The sequence below is a fragment of the Lepisosteus platostomus genome, chromosome 17 (assembly GCF_059453375.1).
Source record: "Lepisosteus platostomus isolate fLepPlt1 chromosome 17, fLepPlt1.hap1, whole genome shotgun sequence".
In the NCBI taxonomy this organism is placed as follows: Eukaryota; Metazoa; Chordata; class Actinopteri; order Semionotiformes; family Lepisosteidae; genus Lepisosteus; species Lepisosteus platostomus.
In genome coordinates this window covers 21,332,172-21,349,759 of record NC_142627.1, presented here as the reverse complement: position 1 = coordinate 21,349,759, position 17,588 = coordinate 21,332,172, and the positions used below count along the sequence as shown (strand labels likewise).

The 17,588-nt window shown below is 41.0% G+C and overlaps 2 protein-coding genes across 4 annotated transcripts in view; both read right to left on the bottom strand.

The window, feature by feature from the left end:
- Positions 1 to 326: 326 nt before the first annotated feature.
- arg1 (arginase 1) lies at positions 327 to 10,281 on the bottom strand. 2 transcript variants are annotated; one of them, XM_088610753.1, is made up of 9 exons: positions 10,179 to 10,281; positions 9,474 to 9,597; positions 9,211 to 9,283; positions 6,730 to 6,904; positions 6,151 to 6,310; positions 5,274 to 5,368; positions 4,152 to 4,256; positions 2,923 to 3,059; positions 327 to 1,940 (listed from the first exon to the last, which is right to left on the bottom strand). In XM_088610753.1, the coding sequence occupies exons 2-9, from the start codon at positions 9,576 to 9,578 to the stop codon at positions 1,777 to 1,779; spliced, it is 1,014 nt and encodes a 337-aa protein (XP_088466879.1). In that variant the 5' UTR covers positions 9,579 to 9,597; positions 10,179 to 10,281; the 3' UTR covers positions 327 to 1,776. The 2 variants fall into 2 exon arrangements, with proteins under 2 accessions (XP_088466879.1, XP_088466878.1); XM_088610752.1 differs by lacking the exons at positions 4,152 to 4,256; positions 10,179 to 10,281.
- A 3,578-nt stretch (positions 10,282 to 13,859) lies between these two features.
- Positions 13,860 to 17,588, bottom strand: part of heatr1 (HEAT repeat containing 1) — a 29,935-nt gene continuing 26,206 nt past the window's right edge. For both annotated transcript variants that reach the window (XM_088610750.1, XM_088610751.1), the window contains exons 41-45: positions 17,331 to 17,499; positions 16,844 to 16,998; positions 16,400 to 16,558; positions 14,923 to 15,031; positions 13,860 to 14,650 (exon numbers count right to left, since the gene is read on the bottom strand). In XM_088610750.1, coding sequence (XP_088466876.1) covers positions 14,562 to 14,650; positions 14,923 to 15,031; positions 16,400 to 16,558; positions 16,844 to 16,998; positions 17,331 to 17,499 — 681 coding nt within the window. In that variant the 3' untranslated portion in view covers positions 13,860 to 14,561. The remainder of the gene's footprint in view (positions 14,651 to 14,922; positions 15,032 to 16,399; positions 16,559 to 16,843; positions 16,999 to 17,330; positions 17,500 to 17,588) is intronic.

Below are 17,588 nucleotides of genomic sequence, written 5' to 3'. Positions count from 1 at the left end.
GAGGCTCACGCACTAGCTAGATGCATCTCACAATCCTGGTCTGTTGTGCAGCTAATTTAGAAATTGTACTTAACGACCTTCAGCTTTGTTCAATCCCACTCTGCTCTTCTTTCAGGGCGAAGGATTAGAGAATGCAGGTTTTGATTTCAGGTTAATTAGTGGTGTTGATGTATTAAAAAAGCGGAAATGGCGTGTTTTGGGGAAGAGTTTAGTAATACTAGAGGGCTTCTCTTTCAAGTGTCTCCAGAGTGTAAAACCTGCTGTGAACTCTGCAGGAAGGTCTCTAAGCAGACATGCCACATTAACAGAGTTAGGCATTAAACACATTCAAATTTACAGCACTCTTTAATTTACATAGCACCTTTCATTGTAACATCATCTTTACAAACAAAGCCAAAAGATCAGGATCACATAATATCCATATTTTATAGAGTAAATTTAACAGCACTAAATACAATTGTATACTGTAGTTCAAGGCAGGACTTTCAAATTCCTAGATGGCTTCATGTCTTCGGGTTTTTATTTCAATCTGCGTTGTTAGTTATCCCAAGTATTTCCTTACGTTTTTACATATATAGGATGTTTCTACTTTTACAGTAGATAACTCAAACCAATTGATGAAGAGCACAGTTATCTGTAAAAACACTTTGGAACCAGGTTGAAAATATAACAGTCATGTTGTTAATTTATTAATTAAACTGACTATGTAACTGACAAAAGGTAGAAGACATTAGGCCCTCGAGGAAATATGTTTGAGACCCCTAGTTTAACTCAAGATCCTAGCAGCGATCTGAACATATTACAAATGAAGAACATGTTCAAATAATTTATATCACATAAAATGTAACACATAAAGACACTTAAAGAATGGGACTGAAAACAGAGGCCTGTAGGACCCCACATGAGACCAGTTTCATTAAGGAGGACCTTTTATCAGTAGATCAGATTTAAACCACATTTAAAAGAAGTCCCAGTAATACCTGCAGCTCACTCAAATCTGTTCAGAAAACTGGTACTAACTACAGTATGAAAAACAGCAAAGCTCCAGCAGCCCAAGAATGGGATACTTCAGAGTCCGCAATTATTATTAAATATGTTTTACATCAGCTGTGACCCTGACAAGAGCTGTTTCAGAACTACTGTACACAGTCTGAACCCAGAGTTTCACAAAGTTTATTTGCAAATTAATTATCCCGTAACTAAACAGCTACGTCTGTTTTGGAACCTTTGCCAAACATGTTAAGTTAGATATCAGCCAATAGCTGCTGAGCAGGTGTGAGTGTAAGTTCTGCTTTTAAACCAGATGGACAAGAGCTGAAATTTTAAGGACAGAGGGAATGAGAGACAGAGAATAGCAAAATTTAAGCAAAGCAAAACAATTTGCAGGATTCAAGGGGCATATAAAAGCTTTTCATTTTAGTGGTCATTGCAGATATGAATGAAAAGAGACTGTAACTCTTCAAACATGTAAATACATAAACTGTGCCCCAGAGGAGAATCACAAGGCACAATCTGACTCCTGATGTTATTAGTATGGTAGTGAAAAATGTCAAAAATCGATTGCCTCGCTCTGTAGACTATTTAAGGGTTGTGCCCTGAAGTGGATTTTAGAGACGATGAGTTGTGAAAAAATGTCTTTTTAGGACAACTTTCCCCATCTTCCTTTAGCTTCTCAATTAGTAGCTGACAGTGTATCATTAAAAAAGTCTATAAATCAGCAGGATAAAAAAAGAGAAAACACAGTGTTCCACCGTGGAACCTCTCCTAGGCGAGACGTCAGGGCTCAGGAAGCTGGTAGTTGCTGGGGTGGAAGCCTTCTCTTAACTGTCCAAAACAACTTAACACCACATCCACCGCCGCACTCACAGTGGAGCTCACTTCTTCCTCCGTCTTTCCCCTGTCAGGATTGACTTCTACGACATCCAGCGCAGACAGCAGACCTGCGCAGAAAATACATTTAACATATAGCACATTGTAAGATACTGTATACATACAGAATTATATACGGTATAGACATACTGATTCACACAGAGACATGCAACTTTTAGGTCCTAGGGATTTAATTAAATATTGCAAGCAGATACTCATAAAAATTCTGTTGACGTGCAAAAGGATAAAAGAATTACAATAGATTATCAGTATTTAAGGTAAAAAAAAAGAATAATTTTCAATTTTAGTATTGACTTCAAACCTGGCCGTGTTGATGCCCAGACCTGATCAGCCTCTCACTAGACTGCTGTGGGCTGTTCCACCAAAGCAATGCACTAGACCGTGAAGGTGAACCTGTATATCAGATGTCATCTAGTGTCTCAGGCACTCTATCAACTGCTATATTACTGTATACAACAAGCTATTTAAATAACCAAACTCAAGTTTCTATACAAGCCCATTTACTGAACCACCTCTGGCGATAACATGTCTTGAACTTGAACTTGAAGTGCACATATATCTATAACAAAGCTGTGCCTTAGCCTTCAGGTCTAATTAATTCAGATTCTTTGAGAGTCAAAAGTGGCTCAAAATGTAAAAGTGCATGCCTGAGGGCAAGGCTTGAGTGCTTTTAAGGGCAGGGTTGTGATTAATCTGCATGGGCTCTCTCGTCACCTAGAGACAGAGTGACCCCTGTGATCACCGGGAACCGTGCAGGCTCGTGGTGCTGTCGGCAAGGAGCGTGCCTCTCCTCCAGCTGGCCCTGAACGTCCTACATATGTGGCAGTGTAGCCTGTGATGTGTGAAAAGGCCAAAGGAATGTGGGATGGCGGGAGTCCTCTAACATTTTGTATTCTCCTCGTGTGAGGTCACAGGGTTCGTAGCTGTGAGCCGAGACACTGAAGCACAGTCTCATCATGTCCACATTGGGTGGGGTAAATTGCAAAATAATTTAAAAAGCGTGGCACTGTGCGTTTGGGTGAGTTTTTATACCAGTTCTACAGATTTCCTCAGCCACGTAGACGCTCTCCCTGTAGGTGAGCCCTCCTTTCACAGGTGTGCCAGTGGCAGGAGACACGGAGGGATCTATCGCATCGATGTCATAACTCAGGTGAATTGGCCTCTTCCCCCTAGGTTTATAAGGAGTTGCAAAAGAAATAGTGAAACATGGTAAGTTCACTCGATTGCTGAATTTAAAACATCCATCAAATCCAGGTTGCAGGGCAGCCAGAGCCTGTGCCGGCAAGCTACTGTATGGGCACAAGGCCATCGCAGGACACACACAGACATGCACACACTCACTCGCACCAGGCCAGCTTTCCCAGGAGCCAATAACCTACTAATTGAGAACAGATGCTTAACTCTTATTTTTTCCCCAGTGTTCAACAGACATGACAATGTGTTATGAATACACATGTATATGCTATATACATCTAAACACACTTTTAATTCATGTTCTGTATAATGTCAAAGGTCACAACTGCAGATGCTTGTTTTGTTTTGTCCTTTTCTTGAGGGCTAATCAGTGGAACACAGACCACTGTATCATAATTCATAGCGACGGCTTGCTCACAATATTCACCTTAACCCTGACAGGAGTTCAGTATAAGAAATACTGTGTGTATTGACCTGTGTCCATTGCCCCTACAGAAAACAACTGGACAAACATTTTTTCAAGAGTTGTGATGGAAAATGAATGGCAGATAAATGGTTTTATGTAAATAAAACAGGTTTACACTGGTCTGTTATATCTGCAAAGGCAGATATGTAAAGTCATATGTAAAACCACTGCTTTGTCAGTGTAAGCTGTGAGAGAGCTGCTGGTAATTAGTACTAAACCACTAATAACTTATGCAAAAACTCTATAGCTTAATTAAAATATACTGGTGATGAAGGACAATGCTTTTTCCAGTTTTAAGAGAAAACAACACTGTATAGAATTTATTTCAAATGTTCTAAACAAAGGCTGTTTATACCCTCAATATGAAGTTCAGAGGAATTTCCATTTCCCTCAAGGAAGAAAATATCTTGAATATCTAGAAATGCACAATTTCACTAAACTGTTGTTCTAGCCCCCCAAAGTGCCCCTTTTCACGGCTCTGACTGAGGTTCCCCAACACTGGTCCTGAAGAAACTATAAATGTACACTTATAGTTATGCACTGACAAAAGACAAAACAACTGAGGTTAGTCTGTTTTCACGGTTTCTGTTATCCATCATACTTGGAAAGGAGGTGGTCACATGTTTCCTCCATCACTCTGCCTATTCCCAGGCGGTCCACCTCTGTCATGGAGAAAGCCTTGATTCCCAGGTGCTTGATGATGTAGCTGGTTACCAAGACAGAGAGGATATATTCATCTCAGCATTAAAAACATTTTTTATAGTAGTGACTCTGAACTGATTTAAGTCTTTTCATATCATGCCTAAAGACGTATGCCTAAAGACTCCAACCTTCGATTTTCTAACTGTTTTATACAAGACAGTGTCGTGAAGCCCATCCCGGCATGCAACAGGCACAAGGCAGGGTACACCCTGGACGGGACACCAGTCCATCACATTGCACAGACACGCACACACATTCACTCTCACCAGGGCCACTTTTCCAATTAACCAACCAGTACGTCTTTGGACTGGGGGAAGAAACATGACCACCCAGAAGAAGCCCATGCAAACACGGGGAAAACATACAAACTGCAAGCAGATAGCACCCCCACAATTGAACCCAGGGCCCAAGCACTGCGAAGCATGAATGTTAACCACTGCACGACCAAGCCACCCTGTCTTAAGACTCTTTTGCTTCATATATTGCCTCAGCGATTCATTACTTATTGTTACTACAATTGAACCATCTATCAGACTGCTTTATCCTATTCTGTTGTATATGCAAAGAACTTAAAACGTTGAACTGCAGGTGCTGAGAGGTGCCTGACGGTAAAGCTCCTGGTAATTTCCAGGAAAGACACAGTTTCACAGTGTCACTCTTCTAATCCTCACAGCACAGAGACACTCCTATACAGTATGTGCTCTGAGGAAAAGGGCAGATTCAGCATCTCCATAGACCGAGTAAGGGAAAATGAATCTGAACGCAACTGGAGAATACATTTTTCACTGGATTGTATAGCTTAAGTTCATTTTACAATCTGAACACTGTCTTTTCATTTTGATTATCTGACAACTAAAAGTTTCACAAAGACAACCCACATGCATATGCAATCGTTCTGGAACTACCACTGTTAATGAAGTCTAAAGACTGTGAGCACTGACTCTATCATAACAGTACTGCAGAAAATGCTCAACCAGTATAAACAGCTATTCAGTGAGCAACATACTCTACAATGACCTACTGTTCTCCTGGGTCCAAATCTCTCAGGCCAATGTAGACAATATCTTGTGCTGATAAGCAGGGCTTTATCCAGGAGAATCCGGGAATAACTGGGATCTGGTACACACAAGAATATTTTTGCCAGAAAATCCCCTTCAGTAAAATGTGTGCTATTTTTGATCATATTAAATTAAACGTCTGACTGAAAAGTAGTACTGTACGTGGCGACCATGGAATCAAAACTTTAAATCATTAAGATATTTTTTTACTCCATTATTTTTTATTTTATATTCAAAACTGTCCAAAGGAAGCTAAAAGCTTTTAAATACTTTACACAGCAAATTGTGTTTGTACATTGACATCACTGTATTGTCAATGGCTCAAACCTACCTCTGTGCCCATCTGCCTGATATTAATGAGGGGACAAACTTCTAGCTACCTTGCAAGCTTAGTCTCATAAAACAGGCCTTAATTCAACTTTCATTCGGAATGAAAGAATTCTGCAAGATAAAGGCTCTACTGGCCTATAAAGAGACAAAAGACACAACTAGTCTCACGGTATTATATTTGAATCCACATAAACTCCTTTTGTTGTTGGAACTTAGGCATTGCAGAATACAAGGACAGGGCTTTGTTTAAAAATCACAGCCTTGATGACTTGCAAACTGATTTCTTTTCCATGCAGCCAAAACTTAACTTAAGTGAAAACAGAGGCTGCAAAAAAGCTTTATCAATCGTCATAAGAATCTGTAAATCTGAGTTAGACCTTGAACATGTTAAGGTTATTAACAGCACTATACTTAGAGCTATCACAAGGGACAAAACGAATGCTCTGAAGAAACGGAGGACAACAGGGGCGAAGAAAATAGAAGTGTACATTTGAGATAAAGAAAAATCACCTTTGAGTGCAGTTCCCTGAGGAGGTAGGACACAGGCTGGCCGTGAAAATTGCCCGTGGGGCTCGTCAGAGGCGTATTAATGTCTGCATGGGCGTCAACCCAGACTACACACAAGTCTGGCTGGGCAGCTGCATGTCCATATATTGATCCTATTGCCAAACTGCAGCATAAAAAAAACAAAACATTAAATAAACTGCCAAAAAGGAGATCCCTTCTGTCCCCTAGAGGAAACACCTAAAACATTACAAACAGAATTTAAATTACATTGATAACCCAGGTCAAACACAGATTTAGCTTTTTTTTTTTTACCTTATACGATGATTAAGCTTTCAAATGTCTTTTTTCAGAAATACTTACAGAGGCTGGAATCATGGTAATTGTAGTTTTTCTGTGCTTTGGTAACAAAATCTTTTTAGAAATGATATTCTCGAATGAGAAAACATAGCATGATTTGCACAAGTGTTTTGGGGAATGTTGCATATAATATTGTTAAATGTTGTACTGGGAACATTTAATGCTCTGGCACATTTTCGTGATGTACTGTAGGTCTGGAAAATGACGTGAAGTACTGATAGTCACCTATGATCTCCTCCGAGCACCACACAAGTCTGGCCATTCTTCTTCACTGTTTTCACAGCATCTGCAAGCTGTTTGTTAGCACTCCCCACTGTTTTGGGCATCTTGACTCTCCCTAAGGGCTCATCATTGGGAACATCCTCAAATTTCAAGTCGCCATAATCCTTCACTTGATGTCCTTGAGGAACAGGAAGGCAGCAGTCGGCACAACAATGTCATTTCTTTACAGTTATGAAAAATGGTTCCGAATTTTCTCTTATCACCTAGATGCAGACACCTAAAATTTATAATAAATAATATTAGAAAGGACACCAAAGTGTGGAATATATTGCAATTTTATTTGTTTTAAGAAAATATTCCACTGTGATTCGGAAAGAAATGCACGGTTTTCTCAAATATTCAGAAGTCATGGTGTCAAAGCATGCTACAAGACTCTGCACAGCAGGGACACGCTTAGGGATGACCCAGAAGTCACAGAGGAGTGTCCTTAAAGTAAGGTAAATGTAGCAAACAAAAATAACAACCAGCAGAACTTTAGGTTTAAAACTTAGCTCCTGATCTTGTGCACAGTTTACAATTTTGTCCACAGCCAGTGAGAAGAACACCAAGATGTGTTCTTAATATTTTGCCATTTGATTTCCAGCTTAGTCCTACCTGTACAGTCTCTGCCTACAAACGTCCACATCCTGTTCAGAGGAGGAGTGGGCCGAGAGCAGCTGGCTGAGCCTCTCGGCTTCCACCTCCCCAGGATTGTACAAACGCAAGAACTGCCTCAGACAGCTACTGGTCTCGTCTACAGCTTGCAGTTCTTTTAAAGCTGCTGTTTCATTAAAGCTTATTATAATGCATCCTTTAAAAACATTGATATCAGTGTCTTTCGCTGAACCCAGTGATTCTGATCAGGAAATACTTATTAACAGTAGTTTGCTTCCTAATAGATTTACCACAGTAAATGTGGTTAACTGTATTGCTGTGTACTTTAACTACTTCATCCTGCTTTTCAATGACTGCAGTAACACAAGCAAAACATTTACTTTTAAAGCAAACAATATCAATAATATATTATTTAGACTCAGTTAAAACTGAGGGCAGTATTTAAGGCAGAATAATGTCTTTTGAAATCTGCTAATACTAATTTATCTGTATCAGAGAGATGCAAGATGTATTTCATGTTAGAATGAGGAGGAATGTCATTTTGCGGATTTGGTAGCTAGTAGCTCATTGAACTGAAGATCTTGTCCAATTGTTACAGACATTTTTTTAACTCTGCCAATCATCAGTTTTTCATCTTTGTGTCTGTTATTGCATCACCTTCAGGCATTAACAGAATTAGGGACATCCTAACGTTCTGCATATTTGGTGTCAGAATCACACTGGTTATAGGGTCTGTGTGAGCCTCTTATATTTTGAACACAGGCTAATCTCCAAAACAAAGCACACCCTATTGTCAGTTTTCAGTCAGTAATTTTTGTTTTAGGGTAGAATAAAGAACAAAGAACTACAGCAATAAGTTACAGAATTGTTAAATAGAATACAGAATGTTAATACTATCCAGGTGATATTTTTATCCATAGTGATATTCATATTCACGCCCATTAATACAGCTGTAATTAGATTTACTGGACAGAAGAACAGTACCTTCCTTAAGGCACAACAGCTGTGACCACACTTATTATGTGAACCAGCAACCTTCCAGTTACATGTTGAGAGCAATTCATCATCAATTTCCCTTCGGGATCAATAAAATCGTATCTATCTAGATCCCTAATCACTTCTGTGCCCTGCTGTATATTTTGCCATGTCTGGCTAGATACAGTATGTTGAAATGTGTTATTGTTGCGTTAATTTCCATAAGAACTTATTATTAATCTGGGCTAAGACCTGAACTCTTAATACAGCAGCTGTGTGGATAGCAGGGATGTTTATTACTGCTCTGTTTTAACATCTTAACCCCAAGGAATTTCAACAGAATGTAGGTCATACACGGAAGGACATCACAACGCAAAAAAACTGTACTGGTTTAGATTTATTTCTGCATTTGTTACGTTTTTAGTGCCTTTAAAAAAGAAAACCTCATAAAGATGTACGGATATACAAAGGAGCAGTTTACTGGATACTGTACTACTGTGCTGTTTTGTGCGTCAGTTGCTGAAATGTCACACAGAGGATTATTTTAGGCAATCGATATAAAATAAGCTTATGACCTAACAGCGGTAGCAGGTAAACAGACTCAAGGCCAAAAGCTGCATTTATCATCTGGACATCGGAACAACTGTTTGTTTTTCTAGAACAGTGAAAATTGGCCAAAGAATGCACATTAAAATCATGTATCGAGTGTTTACAGTATTCGTCACTTATTCTTCACTGCTCTCCTCAAAAACACAACAAGAGAAATAAAGGCAGAGCTTTTCGTCGAATTAATTATTCTTTAATTCTTTGACATTTATCAAGATATTTGAGCCCGCGACGTGATTTCGCTTTTACCTTGCGCTCCAAGTTTCGCCACCAGTCGTGCTCTCCGTATGTAGTCCGGACCCTTCTCCACCCCATCCTTTCGCTGAAAAAAAACACAAGGTAAAGAAATGTCTCGGATTTGTTAAGCAGCTTTAACTACACGCGAAAGAACTCCACGGAGTGGAAATAAATCCGGCACGAATCTCGGGTTAATTTTAGTTACTGTTTCGTTCATTTTAAAAGAAACATTTGTCAACCTTTTGGTGTAATACAAGATCCACATCTTTCCTAACCTGTCCTCTTGCAAACGGTGCTCCGACAATGCCGATTGGATGGTAAAATCTGCTTTGAATCGTAAGAGCACGTCGTATTCCGGTGAAGGTTTTCTTCACAAGCATTATCCTTGACGATGATGATCTGCAAAGTCAGACGGAGGTATGTTCAGCCAGATGAGGACCGTGAAGAATTACAGCTCACACGAAACCACAGGCACGGCGACAGGAACAACACCGGTTGTAGTTTCTGCAACAACGCCCACTATAAACGTATTCTTATTAAACGCCAAAGGCAAGGTCGAGCCTTTTAAGGTCCCTCAAAGTAAAAAAAAAAGTTGACGTACCGCCCCAAGCGCATCACTAGGAGGATAAGCGCTTTATTATTCAATCCTCCTGTTATGCAACATACTGTTAATCCGAGAACATCAATGGCAGCTACTAGTTCTCTTTCCTTGTACATACGTTGAGTATATACTTTACTGCATACTTTCTTATTCACTTGTATGTGCTGAAAGCGAATATTATTTCGTATTATTAGGCGTTTTTGTTTTACTAATTTCAAAAGCCGTTTCAGAGCCACTGTCCCAACCTCTGAGTGCTGCATTCACCGCACGCATAAGCAAAGGTTTCAAAAATAATCAAACTTAAAACGCAAACCAAATCATAAAACGTCAAAAAAAAAGTTAATGTGTTGCGACTTCAGGATATAATTTGATTTATTACCTTGTTGCGGTAGGAGACACTGTTGCGTACACGTTCTCAAAGAGATCCCATGATCTGCAGTCAGGTTGACCTGCATGAGTTTGCACTAGGGATCATTTTCAAGGGCAGCACAGCGGTTAGCATGGCGTTGGTGCCCTGGGTTGAATTCCAGACCTGGGGTGCAGTGTGGAGTTTAAGGTCTGTCCGTGTTCGCGTGGGTTACTTTCGGGTCCTCCGGTTTCCTCCCACAGTCCAGAGACGTAGTGGTAGGTTAACTGGACTCTGGGAAAATTGGTCCTGGTGTGTGTCTGTGTTACCTGCAATGGACTAGCATCCCGTCCAGGGTGTGTTCTACCTTGTACCTGTTGCTTGTTGGGATAGGCTCTGGCTCCCCTGAAACCCAGTACTGGATGAAGTGGTTAGAAAATAGATGGATCATTTTTAACTTTTAATTGTTTTGCCTTTGAATGTAGCAGGGAACTAGTGTCCCCACCTAAACCCACCAGAACACTAGTAACAATATCCCAGAGATCCACATTTCCACCAAAAATGTATGGATTTAAAGTGCCTGAATACCCTTAGGGTTATGATCACAAAATCCACATTCCAATTAAGCATTACTAAACATGAAGAAAGTAATCCCTCAGAGTGCTTTGATACCACCTATGCAAGATGTTTCAAGCTACGGAGTCTGTAGAGCCAGGCAAATCATTTTGTTTTTTTTTTTGGCACTCAAAGATATTTATGAGAGCATGCTATGCTATGTTTCCTATCTGTTTACTAACAAAACATAAAGCAAGAAATGAAACTGTTTCTGTAAACGAAACCCTGCACTTGTGTTTCGATACTGATTTAAGTCAGGAATGTTAATTGCTCATATTGTTCAGTTTTGAGAGATATGTTTAATCTTTTGTGATAACATTAGCAACTAATTAGTAATACTTTGTTATGCAGAGAGTCAAAACGTAACAGGACGGAACTGCAAAAAACTGACAAAATTATCAATAGAAATACGTAATATTTAGTAACAGACACACTGATACTGTATTGGGCAGTTAAATTTTACTGACGTGTAAATTCATTATACTGATTAATAACTGTCGTTAACAGGGGGTGGAATACGAAAGACAGGCGACGTGATTGCACAGCTGGTGACAGGACAAGCTGCACATCTGTGATGCATAGTTTACACCAGGCTGCATGCGGTCTTGAGAGATTGTCTTCCATTTCTTTTCTAGAGCCTGGGCAAGCATGTCTGTTCAGTGGTCTCTGAGGCCCAGGTGTCACGCATCAGGTGGTGGCGGTGTGCAGGGTCAGGTGAGGTCCCCGAGCTCACCGCTTTCCATTCATCATCAAATACAGCCACAGGCATCACACCTGGGCCTTCACGCCAACTGGTGGCACAAGGATGATATGCCAGCAGGCATACCAGTCTGCAACTCACAACTGGCAGCCCACTGAAGCTCAGCAGGTGTGAGCCTGGACAGTACCTGGATGGTACTCCTGGGAAAATCTAAGGCTGCTGCTAGAAGAGGTGTTAGTGGGGCCAGCAGGGGGCGCTCACCCTGTAGTCTGTGTGGGTCCTAATGCTCTAGTATAGTGATGGGAACACTGCTGTCCTCTGGCTGAGACAGAAAACCGAGGTCCTGACACTCTGTGGTCATTACAAATCGTTTGATTTTCTTGAAAAGAGTAGGGGTGTTACCCCAGCATCCTGGCCAGACTTCCCATTGGCCCTTACCACAGTCTTCTAATAATCCCCATCTGTAAACTGGCTTCAACACTACTGTTCTGCTCCCCACTGGTAGCTGGTGTGTGGGGAGCGTTCTGGCACACTCATCCGGTGAGTGGTGACAGACACCACCATTGGTGGTGGTGGAGGGGAGTCTTTCCAGAATAAAAAAATTAAAAATAAATTCTACAATATGCAGGAACCTTTGTTTATATTTTGACTAAACCTCTTGCACACCTGTAAACAAAAAAAATCTAAATGCACAGATGTTTCTCATTTGGTTACATTTCTAGAACCTATTCTAGGTCTCTTGATGTTTTGCACTAAATTCAAAGCACACCAAAGGTAAAAGTAGCTCGGAGTACAATTCCAGAGAATGTAGATTGCTTCACATTGATAACTTCAACTTGTTTAGACAGATATTTCATCCGAGCCAAAGGTTTTATTGCTAAAACAACTGGAAAAATTAAAACAATTTGTAGACATTAGAATCTCCATAGCTATAAACAGTTTATATAGGTAGTACCACTCTCCTCTTAGGGATGGGGAGTATTCTTATATAATTAACACCTGTAACCTGAGACACTTTTTGAGAGACGGGATTTTTGCCACATTTATAAATAAGGCAAAAAAGGAAATCTTGAAGCCTTGTGCAAAAACATACAGACTAACCTGCCTACAGAGATTTTTAACTTTATATAATTGTCAATGTATGAGTCCAAAGGGATACTGTGACTGAGGAGACTACTGTGACCAGTAAGGCGACAGTGCCTTGTAATAAATCACTGTTGAATTCCAGAAGAAGAAAATGGTGCTAAGAAATCGTATTATACCATTAGATTAAGAAGTACAACAGGAGAGAATGTTTCAGTCGTAACATAAAACTACAAGAACGATTACAAAGGAGAGGAGGACAGCTGGCCCATCTTGCCCATTTGGTAGTTAAGTAGTCAGCTGGTCCAAGACTCTCATCCAGCTGTTTCTCTCAGGAAGAAGGGGAACCGGCTCCAGCAGCATGGCTGGGTAGATAGACTGCTCTGTCCTCCCACACATCTTGGGGCAACAAAGTGCTCCCTGCTCTTGGTTTTAAAAAGCTCTTCAGGTAGTTTCCACTCAGTGCACTCTGATTCAAAAAAGCCCCTTGCACTGACTTTGCCTTTGTCTTTGAGCCTTTTCAATACTTGAATCAGGTTCCCTCACTGTTTAAAAGTCTGAGACTAATAAAATAATAAGCTGTTTTAGTCTGTCAGTACAAGACATTCCTTTTAAAACCAGGGAATGAAACACTTCACTCTTTTCTGGACTGATTCTAGAGCAGCAATACCTTTTCTATAACAAAAAGATATTTTCGGTGACTGAATTATTGCACAATATTATAAATGAGGCCTTACTAGTGCATTACACAATATAAACATGTCCACTGAAATGTATCCTACATATATCCTAATATTATACTTTTTTTATTGTTTCCTCACATCATGTAGATGAGATGTAATTGTGTCAATATGAACACCTGAGTCTTTTTCCTCAGCAGCTTCCACTAGTTCAGTTTCCCATCCTGTATTTATAGTTAATTTGTTGCTACCTGCATGCAAAACAGTGCACTAACCTATATTACACACCACCTGCCAGGTGTTTAACGAGTTTGGAATCTTATCCAAACCTTCAGAAAATTTCCTTTGTTGCTGCTATTGAGCTATTGGTTTCAACTTTACAAATACCATGAATGTTTGTAGGAAACTCCTCCCCAACAGAAACCTGAAAAACATTGACCAATTCAGCAGCTCTCATACCAGCACAGACGTAAATTCACACACCTCAGCTTCTTTTCAGAACCTTTTCTGGGACTTTAAGAATGTATCCCTATTGAAATTTTACACTCTTGCACTCTAATCCAGTTCAGCCAATGTAATTCTGGTGAGCATTTTACTGAAGCATGCAAAAATCAAGAAATGGTTGACAAGAAACCATTTGAAAACAAAATCCTTTTTAAATTTACTCATTAACTCCATTTTTCTGTTTACACAAATCATTGCAATGGAATTCGGGCAGCTTTACAGTTTCAAGACAATGAAAGGGGCCAGGTATCAGACAGTAATATATAACAAAAAGACTAAATGACACTACAAGAGGTTGCGAGAACACTGGAATAAGAAATGAGCAGATAAAAAAAAAATACGTCAAAACACCTGTGCCCGGAGGATGCAGCACCTGAGCACTGCAAAACGAACACTGGACACTCATTACACACAAGTCACCCATCTTGCCTCTGGAGTTGAAAAGCAACGGAAGCTGACCGAGCCTCACCTGACTGGTCTACGGCCTCACAGAGCTGGGGTGGGTGTACCAGTATCAATGTGCACTTCAGCACCGAAACGGGTGACAATGTCTGCTCTGAAAGTCTTTACAGATTGAACAGCCCCACCGTGCCCGACGTCAGCTCAAGATACAGTGACCGGACGAGATCCTGGGTAAAATTAAAGGTTAACTTTCCTTAGTCTGATATTTGCTCTGTGGAGACGTTAGTCTTACTGGGATTCCACCCAGTGGTCCGATGGTTACTCCACGGCTAAGAGCGCTCAAAATGACCACTCCACTTTGCAGGTGTGAGGTGTCCCTCAGAGCTGCCGTTTCTGTTCCCTAGGGAACGACTCTGTCCTGTAGCTCTGGAGTTAGAAATAGCTCTGGAGCGGCTCTCCCAGAATAACCTCCATCTGCTGAATGACCTTTTGAACTTGGTGTTCCACCTCCTCGCACTCATCTGAAATAAAGGAACAAACAAATGAATGAGTGACGAAGGCAAAAAAGTGAACTGTCGAGCTGTCCTGTGTATTGTTCAACGAAGGAACAGTCAAGACACAGGGCTGTGCAAGCAGGGCTTTGAGGTTTGGACGAAGTACAAGCAGACAATGACCTAGATAAAGAACACAGCTGGGGCTCTTCTCACATTTAACCACATTAAACATCTTGGTAGTAGACACAACCTCTTTTCAGCCAAGCATAGTGTGTAGTTCTGCACTGAGCTGAACTTACCCTCCATCAACTCCGCCAGGAACGGGATGGTCTCCGGCAGCAGGACCATGTAATTCTCCCGCAGTTTGCCCGCCAGCTCCAGCAGCATCAGCAAGGCGGAGTACCGCACCTGTGGCCAAGCACATTCCAACGGGATGTTAGACTGCACAGGTCATTTCTGCAGAAAGGTGGCTAAGGTGTTGTCCAGTCCAGGTCCTACAGAGCCCTAATCTAGTTAATCTTAATAGCCACCCGTTTTAAAAGGTTGCCAACACCTGTAAGCTACTGATGAATCAAAGAATCTGTTAAGACAGTTAAGAGCTCTAGCTCTTGAGGGATGAAGTGGGGACTGACTATAGTCTAACATGATCTCTAAATTGTTTAACTGATCAGGGTGGGACAACTCTTCCTACATATAGATGTGCTTTTCTTCTGGCTTTTCAAAGGCTAACAATATCTGCTAAAGTCAAACACTGATGAACCTTAAACAGAGGTCAAGCACACAAAACTCAGTGTGAAACAGTTACTAACACTGCCTGCCAGAACATCTATTGTTAGGACAGGTCAGTACAGAACACGGGTAAACTAAAAAAAGAACCAGGGAGACTTCTGGTAGCTCCAGGCTCAGACAGAGGCATATTTATAGTACTCATGCAGTCTTTGGCACATGTTTTTCTTACATCAAGTTAAATTTAAGCAACTTTCCCTATTCATCTCATTATGTTACCCCTAAAGAAATGTGACTTATTGCCAAAGAAACTGAGCTAACTGGACTAATTTCCTCTTACTCTTGGGTTCTCAGTCCTTACATGCTCATCCTTAAAATTTAGCACACCACCTAATCCATGTTGGACTTGCACATAAAATGTATCCAATGTATACAACTTCACACTGGTAGTTGCAGTTTAAGATTGCTCCTAACCCTATTCTATCTGTCACGGTTGCAATCTGTGTTATCACAGGTTCTGCTGTGACAGGTCTCCTCTCGGTGTACATGTGCTTTCAGAAGGGACTGGTGTGACAGTACCACTAAGCTCTCCACCACTGTTGCTCAATGACAATTTTTAAATGATCATTCTTCATGTATTAGGTCTAACTACAGCCAAAAGTGTGTTGGAGACCAAGCTATTCTTAAATTGCACTTGATTGTATTAAGTTGCAAAAACTGTGCTTATAGAAAAATTTGAGTCAAGATAACATTTTGCTAGAGTGTTTTGGTTAGATGCCTCTTAGTATCTTGGTTTCTTTAATAAGATTAATTTTCCTGTCTCAACATCACCCTCCCATATTATTTTGTGTAAGATCACACTTTTCTGTACGTTTTATGTTTGTTCCATTTTAGTTTTGATCTGAAAATGTTAAAGTATTTGTTAAAAAAGCAATATAATTATCATCCAAATTCTCCAGGCACTAAGTTCCATTTCTGCACATCACACGTTATGATGCGATACATTCCTAGGAGCAAAACGATCATTGCATCTCTAAGAAGCTGCTGTACCTTGGGGGAGCTGTGCCGGGTCTTCAGTAAGATCTGGTAGTTGAGGGGTTTCCACTGTGAGTCATCGCCCAGTGCAACAGAGAACTGAGCAATGCAAGGGATGAGGTGTTCTGTTATTCTGGTCTGGTAAGCCTCTTCTCCACCCAAAGTGTTCTCCAGCTGCACACAAAACGAAACATTTTATTAATGTCTTAATTCTGAAATTCACAGACACCTGCAACTCATTAAAACCTGTGTTACTTAAATGCAGGACCCAAAATGAATGATACTGCAGTCCTTTATCCCACGGATGAAACGGGAGGAGAGAAACGGGCATGGCTAGATCTGAGCACAGGGGTTGAATGTCAATGCACAGGGAGCATCTACCTTGCCTTTGCAGCTCTGGGATCTGGTAAAAAAGCACTGAGCAGCAGAGAGAATTTCTACAGCCACATGGGAGTGTACCTGATGGACAAGGGGCAGCATGAGGGCATCTGCTCGCTCCTTGCTGATGAAGCGCTGGGTGTCATAGAGGAAGATCTTGTGCAGACAGTCCAGGACGTACTGCAGGAGCAGGCAGCTCTTGTCAACATGGTCCTCCGAGTCAAAGAGCGCTTCATCTGCAGAAAGAAAACAGGAGCGACCAGTGAGTTAAACAATGAAACAAACAGAAAGGGCAGAACTAGACACCCCGCATAGAAAAAGACAGTAGCTGCGGAAACACGAAAAAGAATACACTGACAAGTAATGTTGATGTTATGAATCATTAATAGAATGAAATGCTCTTTCACCTTACTCCTGCTCTTACCCTCAAGTCCTTCAAATCCCTTTTCATCCTACCATTCCCAGGTCAGTCCTAATGAGACCCCTTTACTTCTGCTTCTATTTTGAATGGTTCAGCACACCCTTCTCACAGATGAAAGAACTGCTCTAGTTTACTGCGAGCACAAACCTGTGTTCGCAGTGTTGGTCTGGTTCAGCAGGTCGGAAAGGGGCTTGACGAGATGCCCGGCGAACAGGGTGAACAGCCCCTTCAGTCTGCCGGCGATGGAGTCGGAGAGGCGGTAAAATGTGAGCAGACGCTCCTTCGGGGCTCCTTCTGTTTTACTCCAGTCAAACAGCTGTGCGTTCAGAAGACAACACATGAGTACAGCTAGGATGAACGTGTTTTTTGTATGCATTTGCATTCACCATCTATCCATTTTTGTAA